Genomic DNA, 11,367 nt, shown 5'->3' with positions numbered 1-11,367 from the left:
CCCACAGCATGGACCCATAGCCCTGACCGATAGAACTGACCCATGGCCGGAGCCACGACCCTGACCCATGGAACTGACCAATAGGATTGACCCTTAGAACTGACCCATGGCGCTGACCCGTGGCTGGAGAGGCCGGAGCCACAAACTGACCCATGGAACTGACCAATAGAACTGACCAATGACCCCGACCCACAGCACTGACCGCTGGCCGGAGCCGTGGCCGGCCCACGCCCCCGGCCCCCCCATGCAGTGACCCTCAGGACAATTGTCCCCCCCCTGTCCCCCCCATCCCCCCCCGGGCACCTTTTGGGCTTTGGGGGGGGAGGGGAAATCCGGCCCGGGGGGGTGGGGGAGGGGCGGCTCTTATCGGGGGGTCCCGGGGTTCCCCCACTTCCCCCCCCCCCGGGCTGATAAGGGACCCGCGGGCTAAAAATAGCTCAGGGGCCGCCCCTCCCCCGCTCCCGGATGTGGGTTGGGGGCAGGGTGAGACCCCTGTGGAGCCCCCCCAAAGCCCCAGAACCCCATTAAAGACCCTCCGGAGTCCCCCCGAGTCCCATAGACCCCCCCAAACCCCAATAAAGCCCCCCCCAAACCCCATTGTCGCCCCCTCAACCCCCCCAAATCCCCTCCAAACCCATCACAGCCCCCCCCAAACCCCTTCACACCCTCCCCAGCCCGCCCCAAAGCCCCCCAACCCCATTATAACCCCCCCAAACCCTCCCCAAACCCCAATAAACTCCCCCCAGAGCCCCCCAGACCCCCTCAATGCCCCTCAAACCCCATTGCAGCCCCCCCAGTGCCCCCCAAACGCCCCCAAACCCCATTACAGCCCCCCCAGCCCCTCTCACACCCCCCAAACCCCATTACAGCCCCCCCAACACCCCCATAACCCCACTAAAGCCCCCCCAGAGCCCCCCAGCCCCCCCCAAACCCCAATAAGGTCCCCCCAGCCCCATTATAGCTCCCTCAAACACCCCCCATAACCCCATTGCAGCCCCCCCAGTGCCCCCCAAACGCCCCCAAACCCCATTGCAGCCCCCCCAACACCCCCATAACCCCACTAAAGCCCCCCCCACCCCCCCATATTCGCAGCCCCCCACCCCGCCCCCCCCCCGGAGCGCGCTCTCTGGTGGGAGCAGCGGCGGCGCTGGCTGCTCAGCCCCTCCCCCACGCTGGACGCGCTGGGGGTGGGGGTCCCGGCTCCTCTTCGCCCCCCGGCTCCGCCCCCTGCGCCTGCGCCTCCCCCCCGGGGGGGTCCTCAGGGCGCGCCTCGACTGCGCCGCGACCCCCGGCAGGGCCGTGGCCGCGCTCTGCGGCCTGCTCGGTGGGTCTGGGGGCTTCGTGTGGGGCTCGGGGCGGAATCTGGGGCTGGGGGTATCATATGGGGGTCTGGGGGCTGCTCGGGTGGGTCTGGGGGCTTCGTGTGGGGCTGGGGGCGGAATCTGGGGCTGGGGGTGTCATATGGGGGTCTGGGGGCTGCTCGGGTGGGGCTGGGGATGTCACTGTGAGGGTCTGCGGGGTGCTTGGTGGGTCTGGGGGCTTCGGCTGGCGCTGGGGGTGTCACTATGGGGGGCTGGGGGCTTCATGTGGGTCTGGGGGTGTCACTATGAGGGTCTGGGGGCTGCTCGGGTGGGTCTGGGGGCTTCGTGTGGGTCTGGGGGTGTCACTGTGGGGGTCTGGGGGCTTCTCGGGGGGTCTGGGGGCTTCGTGTGGGTCTGGGGGTGTCACTATGGGGGTCTGCGGGGTGCTTGGTGGGTCTGGGGGCGGTATTTGGGGCTGGGGGCATCCCTGGAGGAGTCTGGGCTACACTGGGGAGGGGTCTGCGGGCTGCTCAGGGGCTCTGGGGGTGTCCGCGGTGGTCTCAGGGATGATTTGAGTCTGGGGGCTTAGGACGGATGCCTGGGCTGTGATTTGGGGCTGGGGGTGTCCCGGGGGGGTTCCGGCTGTGATTTGGGGCTGGGGTCTCCCCGCAGGGCTCCCCCACCCCGAGGAGCTCTCGCTGCTGTGGCCGGAGCGGGTGGGGGAGGGGCGCGACCCCCCCCCCCCCGGACCTGGACCTGACACACCTGAGGCCAGGTGAGGGGGGGAGGGGCGGCAGGGGGGAGGGGCGGGGGCGCCGGACCCCCCCCAGTGCGCCTGCCCCTCCCCCTCACCCCTGACCCCTCCCACCTGTATTTGCCCCTCCCCCACCATTCTAGCCCCGCCCCCAGGTGTGGACCCGCCCCCACACCCCTGTGACCCCTCCCCCTCACCGCTCTGGCCCCTCCCCAGGCTCCGCCCCTCCCCCCGCGTTGCTCCGCCCCCTGGGCAGCCGCAGGCTTGGGGGAGGGGCCCCCCCGGACCACCCCGGAGCCCCCCCGGGACCCCCCTGGAGCGACGGGCGCGGCTGCACGCGCGGTGAGGGGCGGGGCTTAACGGGGGCGGGGCTTAACGGGGCGTGGTTTGGGGCGTGGTTTAACGTTTGTGTGCGGATGGGGGCGTGGTCTGGGTGTGGGTGTGGTTTAGGGCGTGGTTTGGTGTTTGGGTGGGGTTTAGTGTGGAGGTTGGGGGCGTGGCTTGGGTGTGGGTGGGGTTTGGGGGCGTGGTTTCGAGTTTGGGAGAGGTTGGGGCGTGGTCTGGTCGGGGGCGTGGTTTGGGGTGGTTTAGGTGTGGTTATGGGCGTGGTTTGGGTTTGGGTGTGGTTGGGGCGGGGTTTAGGGTTTGGGTGGAGTTTGCGGGCGTGGTTTGAGTTTGGGCGTGGTTTAGGGTGGGGTTTGGGGGCGTGGTTTGTTCTTTGGGGCGTGGTTTGCACTTCGGGCGTGCTCGGGGCGTGTCCGAGCGCAGGCCCCGCCCCCTCAGCTGGTTGGACGTGGGGCGGTCGCTGCTGGAGCAGGGCGTGGCCGCGGAGCAGGAGCTGGAGCTGCGCTTCAAATACCCCTGTGCCCTGGGGGAGCCCCAGGTACCCCCAAAATCACCCCAAAATCCACCTGGGAACCCCAAAATCCACCTGGGAGCCCAAAAACAGCCCCAGAAAACTCACCTGGGACGCCCAAAATCCACCCAAATGCCCCTGCACGAAGGGAGCCACAGGTACCCCAAAAATAAACCCAAAATACACCTGGGAACCCCAAAATTCATCCCAAATGCCCCTGTGCTATGGGGGAGCCACAGGTACACCCCAAAAATATCCCCAGGTACCCCAAAATATCCCCCAGAGAGCCCCCCAAATCCACCCAAATACTCCTGTGCCAGGAGGGAGTCACAGGTACCCCCAAACCAGCCCAAAACCACACCTGGGAACCCCAAAATATCCCCCAAGGGCCCCCAAAATCCTTCCCGGGTACCTCAGAATCTACCTGGGCACCCTAAAATCTCTCCCCAGGTCCCCGGGGGTCTCAGGCCCCCCCAAACCCCTTGGGGGGGGTCCCTGGATGAAGTTTTGGGGTTCCCTTGGAGGGATTTTGGGGGTCCCTCGGGTGGGTTTTGGGGGTCCCTTGGGGGTCTCAGCCCCACTAAACCCTTTGGGGGTCTCTTGGGAGGATTTTGGGGGCTCCCCGGGGGTCTCAGCCCCCCCAAAACCTTTGGGGTTCCCTTGGATGAAGTTTTGGGGGTCCCTTGGAGGGATTTTGGGAGTCCCTTGGGGAGATTTTGGGGGGATTTTGGGGGTCTTTTGGGGGTCTCTTGGGGTCTCAGCCCCCCTGAACCCTTTGGGGGTCCCTTGGATGGTTTTGGGGGTTCCCCGGGGGTCTCAGCCCCCCCGAACCCCCTTTGTGCCCCCAGCCCGGGCTGCACTCGCAGCTGCTGCAGGAGCAGGCGCTGGGCTCCATCCTGGCCGAGGAGCTGGAGTGCAGCGAGGAGCAGGGGCTGCGCTTTGCTGCCCTGCAGGTACCCCAAAAACCCGCAGCAAAATAACCCCAAAACCACCGCAAAAACCGGCCCAGAAATATCCCAAAAATACCCCCCCAAAAAACCAAAATAAACACCCCAAAACCACCTCAAAACCACCTCAAAACCAGCCCAAAACCACCACAAAAACCAGCCCAAAAATATCCCAAAAATACCCCCCCAAAAAACCAAAATAAACACCCCAAAACCACCTCAAAAACACCTCAAAACCAGCCCAAAAATATCCCAAAAATACCCCCCAAAAAACCAAAATAAACACTCCAAAAACACCCCAAAACCACCTCAAAACCAGCCCAAAACCAGGACAAAACACCCCAAAAACATTCCCAAAAAACCAAAAATAAACACCCCCAAAAATACCCCAAAAAACACCCCCGAACCAGCCCAAAAAACACCCCCCCAAAAAAACCAAAAATAAACAGCTGAAAACCAGCCCAAAACCAGCCCAAAAGCATCCCCAAAACCAAACACCACCAAACAGCCCGAAACCACCCCAAAACGGCCCCAAAACAGCCCAAAACACCCCCTAAAAACCCCAAAATAAACACCCCAAAACAGCTCAAAACCACCCCAAAACCAGGACAAAAATAGCCCAAAACCATCCCAAAAAACAGCCCCCAAAAAACCAAAAATAAACACCCCAAAACAGCCCAAAAATACCCCAAAACACACACCCCCAAACAACCCCAAAACAACCCCAAAACCAGCCCAGAAACGGGACAAAATGGCCCGAAACCAGCCCCAAAGCACCCCAAAAACAAATACCCCAAAACCAGCCCAAAACCACCACAAAAACACCCCAAAACCAAACACCCTAAAAACACCACAAAAGCACCAAAAAAAACCCAAACCAGCCCAAAAACACCCAAAATCCCACAAAACAAACACCCTAAAAACACCCCAAAAATACCCCAAAACACCCCAAAATCCCCCAAAACAAACACCCCCAAAACACCCTAAAAACACCCCAAAACCACCCCAAAAATACCCCAAAACTACTCCAAAAGGAGCCCCAAAAAAGCCCCAAAACACCAAAAAACACCTGGGAGCTCCCCAGAATCTCCCTGTACCCAAAAATCTCCTACACCCCCTCCCTTGGGACCCCCCTGGGACCCCAAAAATCCCTCATGGGACCCCCCAAACCCCCCCCAAAAACCTCCCGGAACCCCCAAAACGCCCCAACCCCCCGGGACCCCTCCCCAAAATCCCCCTTGAGTCCCAATTTCCCCTGGGACCCCCTGGGATCACCCAAACCCCCCCAAAACGCCCCTTGGACCCCCAAAATCCCCCTGGGACCCCTCCCCAAATCCCCTCTGCCCCCCCCAGTACCTGATCGAGGGGGCGGAGTGGGGGGAGGGGCGCGACCCCCAGGACCCCCCCGAGCCCCCCCCGGACCTGGAGACGGCGCTGGAGAAACTGGAGCTGAGCCTGGGGGGGGGCGAGAGCCCCGGGACCCCCGAGGTGGGGGTGAGACTGGGGGGATTGTGGAATTTGGGTCTGGGGGTATCTGGGAGGGACTGGGAGGGACTGGGGGGGACTGGGGGGACTGGGAGGGGGACTGGGGGGACTGGGGAGGACTGGGAGGGACTGGGAGGGACTGGGGGGCACTGGGAGGGGAACTGGGGGCGGGGGGGGATACTGGCGAGGGCACTGGGGGGGCACTGGGAGCCACTGCGGGCCACTGGGAGAACTGGGGGCACTGGGAGTGGGGGTCTAAAGGGAACTGGGGGGGCACTGGGAGAACTGGGGGCACTGGGGGGCACTGGGATGGGAGTGGGGGGCACTGGGATGGGAACTGGGGGGCACTGGGGGGTTACTGGGGGAACTGGGGGCACTGGGATGGGAGTGGGGGCACTGGGAGGAACTGGGGGCACTGGGGGGCACTGGGAGGAACTGGGGGCACTGGGATGGGAGTGGGGGGCACTGGGAGGAACTGGGGGGCACTGGGATGGGAGTGGGGGGCACTGGGGGGCACTGGGGGGCACTGGGATGGGAGTGGGGGGCACTGGGATGAACTGGGGGCACTGGGATGGGAGTGGGGGGCACTGGGGGGCACTGGGATGGAACTGGGGGGCACTGGGGGCACTGGTGGGGTCACCGAGGGGTCCGGGGGGGTCCCCAGGAGGAGCTCGGAGCCCCCCCTGAGCTGGACGAGGAGCTGGAGATTCACAGGTACCCCCAGAGCCCCCGATTTGGGGACCCCCCAGACCCTCCCCGTGCCCCTTTTGGGGTCCCCCATTAAGCGCCCCTCCCCGATTTTGGGGTCCCGCTGACATCTTTGGGGTCCCCAGGGGGTTCCCGTGGCCGTTCCGGGGGTCCCGCCCCGGCCGGGCGGCGCTTTCGGGGTCGTCGCTGTCGCTCTGGAGCCCCCCAGGCTCGGGGGGACCCCAACAGCGGCTGAACCTGCGAGGTGAGACCCCCAAACCGCCCCAGAGACCCCAAATCCCACCCAGAGACCCCAAACCGCCCCCAGAGACCCCAAATCCCACCCAGAGACCCCAAAACTGCCCCAGAGACCCCAAATCCCACCCAGAGACCCCAAACCGCCCCAGAGACCCCAAATCCCACCCAGGACCCCCCAAAACCCCCCCTAGACCCCTAAAATCCCCCCAAGACCCCCCCAAATCACCCTGAGACCCCCCCCCCAAACCCCCCAAAACCTTCCCAGAGACCCCCAAACACCCCCTGGACCCCCAAATCATCCTCAGACCCCCCCCCCAGCACCTCCAAATCCCCCCTGAGCTCCCTTTACCGCCCCCAGACCCATTTGGGGCGCCCCCATTTCCCTTCCTGTGCCCCCTTTTGCCCCCCCCAGGACCCCCCCTGACCCCCCCCATTTTCCCCTCCCCCCCCCCAGGCTGTCAGGTGACCCCCCAGGTGGATTTGGGGGCGCAGAAATTCCACATCAAACTCGGGGTGCCCTCCCCGGGGGGGGCCGGCGAGACCCTCCTGCGGTGCCGTGATGTGGGTGGGGGTCCCGGGGGGGTCTGGGGGGGTCTGGGGGGGATTTTGGGGGGTCCTGGGGGGTTTTGGGGGGGTCTGGGATGAAGAGGAAATGGGAATTGGGGGGGGGGGGTCCCATAGGGGGTTTGGGGGGAATTTTTGGGGAGGGGGGTTTGATGCATCTGGGGTGGAATTTGGGGGATTTTTCCGGGGGTCTCAGGGGGCTGAAGAATTCCTGGAAGATTTTGGGGATTTCAGGGAGTTTTGGGGGCTCGGGGGGGTCTCTATGGGAATTTTGGGGGTTTAATTGATCCAGGGGGAATTTTGGGGGAATTTTGGGGTTTTTTGGGTCGGGGGGCTCGGGAATTTTGGGGAGTTTTGGGTGATCTGGGGGGTTTTGTGGGAATTTCTGGGGGGTTTGATGAATCCTGGGGGGTCTTTGGGGATTTCGGGAATTTTGGGGGTGTCCTGGGGGGTCTCTATGGGAATTTTGGGGGGGGGGGTGTCCTGGGGGGGTCTCTATGGGAATTTTGGGGGTGTCCTGGGGGGTCTCTATGGGAATTTTGGGGGTGTCCTGGGGGTCTCTATGGGATTTTGGGGGTCCTCCCCCCCCAGGCCCCCCAATTCTCCCGCTGGCTCTGCGTTCTCCAGGCGGCCTCGGGGGGTCCCCATCGGCTGCGCAGATCCGGGGGGTCCTGGGGGTCCTGGGGGTGCAGCCGGACGGGGGGGACACCCCCGGGACCCCCGCCCGGCCCCCCCCGGACCCGCGGCGGTTGCTGCCCCCCCGGCTCCAGCGCAGGATCAAAGGCAAGGAGGTAACAGGACCCCCCACTGGAGACCCCTCCTCATTTAAACCCCTCCAGAGACCCCCTACCCACATTTGAACCCCCCACAGCCCCCCCCCCATATTTTACCCCTCCCATTTTACCTCCATTTTTGCCCCCCCTTCATTTTGCCCCCCCATATTTTACCCCCCCCATTTTTACCCCCCCATTTTAACCTCCCTATATTTTAACCCCCCATTTTCTCCATTTTAAACACCCCCATTTTTAACCCCCCGTATTTTGCCCCCCCCATTTTGCCTCCCTCATTTTGCCCCCCCATTTTCTCCCCTCCATTTTACCCCCCCATATTTTACCCCCTCATTTTGCCCCCCCAGTTCCCCCCCATTTTAACCCCCCCTATTTTGCCCCTCCCCATATTTTATACCCCCGTTTTACCCCCATTTTTTGCCCCCCTCATTTTAAACTCCCTCCTATTTTAACCCCCCATTTTAACCCCCTCCATTTTACCCCCATTTTTTAACCCCCTCATTTTACCCCCCCCATTTGAACTCCCCTATTTTAAGCCCCCCCACTTCTCCCCCCATTTCCCCCTCCCATTTTTTGCCCCCTCATTTTAAACCCCCCAATATTTTACCCCCTCTTTTTAACCCTCCCATTTTGCCCCCCATTTTAACCCCCTCAATTTCACCTCCTTTGTTTTCCCCCCCATACTTTGCCCCCCCCCCCCAGTTCCCCCAGCTCCTCCTGCGGGTTTTGCTCCGGGAGGGGCCCCTGAGCCCCCCCCAGGCCCGGCTGCGCTTCCTGCAGGCCTGGAGGGCCCTGCCCGGCTTCGGCCTCGGAGTCTTCATCGTCCGGTACTGGGGGGACTGGGAGCACTGGGATCAAACTGGGAGTGACTGGGATCAAACTGGGAGGGACTGGGATCAAACTGGGAGTGATTGGGATCAAACTGGGAGGGACTGGGATCAAACTGGGAGCACTGGGATCAAACTGGGAGGGACTGGGATCAAACTGGGAGCACTGGGATCAAACTGGGAGTGATTGGGATCAAACTGGGAGCACTGGGATCAAACTGGGAGGCACTGGGATCAAACTGGGAGTGATTGGGATCAAACTGGGAGGCACTGGGATCAAACTGGGAGGCACTGGGATCAAACTGGGAGTGATTGGGATCAAACTGGGAGGGACTGGGATCAAACTGGGAGTGATTGGGATCAAACTGGCAGCACTGGGATCAAACTGGGAGGGACTGGGATAGACTGGGATCAAACTGGGAGCACTGGGATCAAACTGGGAGGGACTGGGATAGACTGGGATCAAACTGGGAGGGACTGGGGCTGATTGGGGGTCACTGGGGGAACTTGGGGCCTGGGATCAGACTGGGAACACTGGGACAAACTGGGAGGATTGGGATCAAACTGGGAGGGGGACAAACTGGGGCCGGGATCAAACTGGGAGCACTGGGATCAAACTGGGAGTGATTGGGATCAAACTGGGAGCACTGGGATAAACTGGGAGGACTGGGATCAAACTGGGACGGGACTGGGAGGGACTGGGATCAAATTGGGAGCACTGGGACAAACTGGGAGGGATTGGGATCAAACTGGGAGGGACTGGGATCGAACTGGGAACACTGGGATCAAACTAAGGTGATTGGGACAAACTGGGAGCACTGGGATCAAACTGGGACGGACTGGGAGCGGATCAAACTGGGGGGACTGGGGGCTGATTGGGGACACGGGGGAATTTGGGGCGGGATCAGACTGGGAACACGGGGGCCTTCGGGGGGCCCTGTCCGACCCCTCGATTTCATGGGCCGGTATGGGGAACTGGGAGCACTGGTATAAACTGGGAGGGACGGGGTTCGCCAGACTGGGTGTTATTGGGAGGGGGGATGGACTGGGAACACTGGGACAAACCGGGACAGACTGGGGGACTGGGACAAACTGGGATGGACGGTGGGACTGCTCAGTTGTGTTTTGGGGGTTCCGCAGGCTCCGGGGGCCCCCCCCCTGATTCTGGGGTTCCCATCAGTATTTTGGGGGTTCCCATTGGTATTTTGGGGTTCCCAGGTTCCAGGGGCTCTGAGCTGCTTTTGGGGGGGTTCCCATGGCTGTTTTTGGGGTTCCCATCGGTATTTCAGGGTTCCCATTGTTATTTTTGGGGTTCCCATCGGTATTTTGGGGTTCCCATCGGTATTTCGGGGTTCCCATTGTCATTTTGGGGGTGCCAGGTTCCGGGGCGCCCCCCAGGACGAGGCTCTCGCCGTGGGGCTCTCGCGGCTGCTGCGGCTCCCGCTGCGCTCGGGCGGCGCCGCCCGGAGCTGGAGCCAGAGCGAGCTGAGACAGTGGGACGTGAACTGGGACAGCGGGCAGGTAACTGGGGTGGACTGGGAACACTGGGAATGGGAACTGGGACAGCGGGCAGGTAACTGGGGTGGACTGGGAATGGACTGGGAACACTGGGAATGGGAACTGGGATGGACTGGGAATGGACTGGGAGCACTGGGAATGGGAACTGGGACAGCGGGCAGGTAACTGGGATGGACTGGGAACACTGGGAATGGGAACTGGGACAGCGGGCAGGTAACTGGGGTGGACTGGGAATGGACTGGGAGCACTGGGAATGGGAACTGGGACAGCGGGCAGGTAACTGGGGTGGACTGGGAATGGACTGGGAGCACTGGGAATGGGAACTGGGATGGACTGGGAATGGACTGGGAGCACTGGGAATGGGAACTGGGACAGCGGGCAGGTAACTGGGATGGACTGGGAATGGGAACTGGGACAGCGGGCAGGTAACTGGGATGGACTGGGAATGGACTGGGAACACTGGGAATGGGAACTGGGATGGACTGGGAATGGACTGGGAACACTGGGAATGGGAACTGGGATGGACTGGGAATGGACTGGGAGCACTGGGAATGGGAACTGGGACAGCGGGCAGGTAACTGGGATGGACTGGGAATGGACTGGGAATGGGAACTGGGACAGCAGGCAGGTAACTGGGATGGACTGGGAACAATGGGAATGGGAACTGGGAGCACTGGGAACACTGGGAATGGGAACTGGGACAGCGGGCAGGTAACTGGGAGCACTGGGAATGGACTGGGAATGGACTGGGAATGGACTGGGAGGCCCCGGGCAGCCCCGCTGGGGTTCTGGGGAGGGGTCTCGGTCCCCCTGGGACTTTGGGGAGGGGTCGCACCCCTGTTTGGGATTTAGGGGAGGGGTCTCAGCCCTGTTTGGGGTGAGGTCTCACGCCGGTGAGATTTTGGGGAGGGGTCTCAGGCAGGGATCTCAGACCCCGCTGGGATTTTGGGGAGGGGTCTCACCCCTGTTGGGGTCTCAGGGAGGGGTCTCATCCCCCATCGGGATTTGAGGAGGGGTCTCGGGGATGTTTGGGGAGGGCTCTCAGCCCATGGGAATTTGGGGAGGGGTCTCACGCCCCTCCCCCAGGTGCGGCTGTGGCTCAGCGGTGACGTCACGCTGGGGCTGCGCGTGCTCTCCGCCCCCCCCCGCGTCCTGCACCAGTTCCTGGGGGGGGCCCTGGCCCTGGGGGGGCCCCCCCGCGACCCCCGCGAGCTGCAGCGCCTCATGGAGGGGGGGCTCGACCCCTGAGACCCCCCCCCCCCCGGCACTGTCCCCAAATTGTCACCCCCGACCCCCAAAAAAACTCAACGCGCTCCTGGTGCTCGGCGGGACCTCGCGTTTGTGGGGGGGGGGGCGGTTGGAGCCCCCAAAATTATTGTGGG

General features: G+C 62.8%; 2 protein-coding genes across 2 annotated transcripts in view; both read left to right on the top strand.

Moving 5' to 3' along the window:
• Positions 1-11,367, top strand: part of FAU (FAU ubiquitin like and ribosomal protein S30 fusion) — a 581,541-nt gene that overhangs the window by 293,922 nt on the left and 276,252 nt on the right. The gene's annotated exons all lie outside the window — the stretch shown is intronic.
• On the top strand, positions 466-11,233 carry FERMT3 (fermitin family member 3). Its single transcript, XM_030969899.1, has 14 exons — positions 466-483; positions 1,093-1,324; positions 1,974-2,076; positions 2,272-2,397; positions 2,839-2,938; positions 3,760-3,864; positions 5,212-5,346; positions 6,008-6,057; positions 6,177-6,295; positions 6,743-6,849; positions 7,444-7,635; positions 8,343-8,467; positions 9,847-9,988; positions 11,072-11,233. Exons 1-14 carry the CDS (start codon positions 466-468, stop codon positions 11,231-11,233), a joined length of 1,716 nt encoding a protein of 571 aa, XP_030825759.1.

The sequence above is a fragment of the Camarhynchus parvulus genome, unplaced genomic scaffold, assembly GCF_901933205.1.
Source record: "Camarhynchus parvulus unplaced genomic scaffold, STF_HiC, whole genome shotgun sequence".
Classification (NCBI taxonomy): Eukaryota; Metazoa; Chordata; class Aves; order Passeriformes; family Thraupidae; genus Camarhynchus; species Camarhynchus parvulus.
The sequence above is the reverse complement of the archived record's forward strand: the minus strand, read 5'-3'. Positions and strand labels throughout refer to the sequence as shown.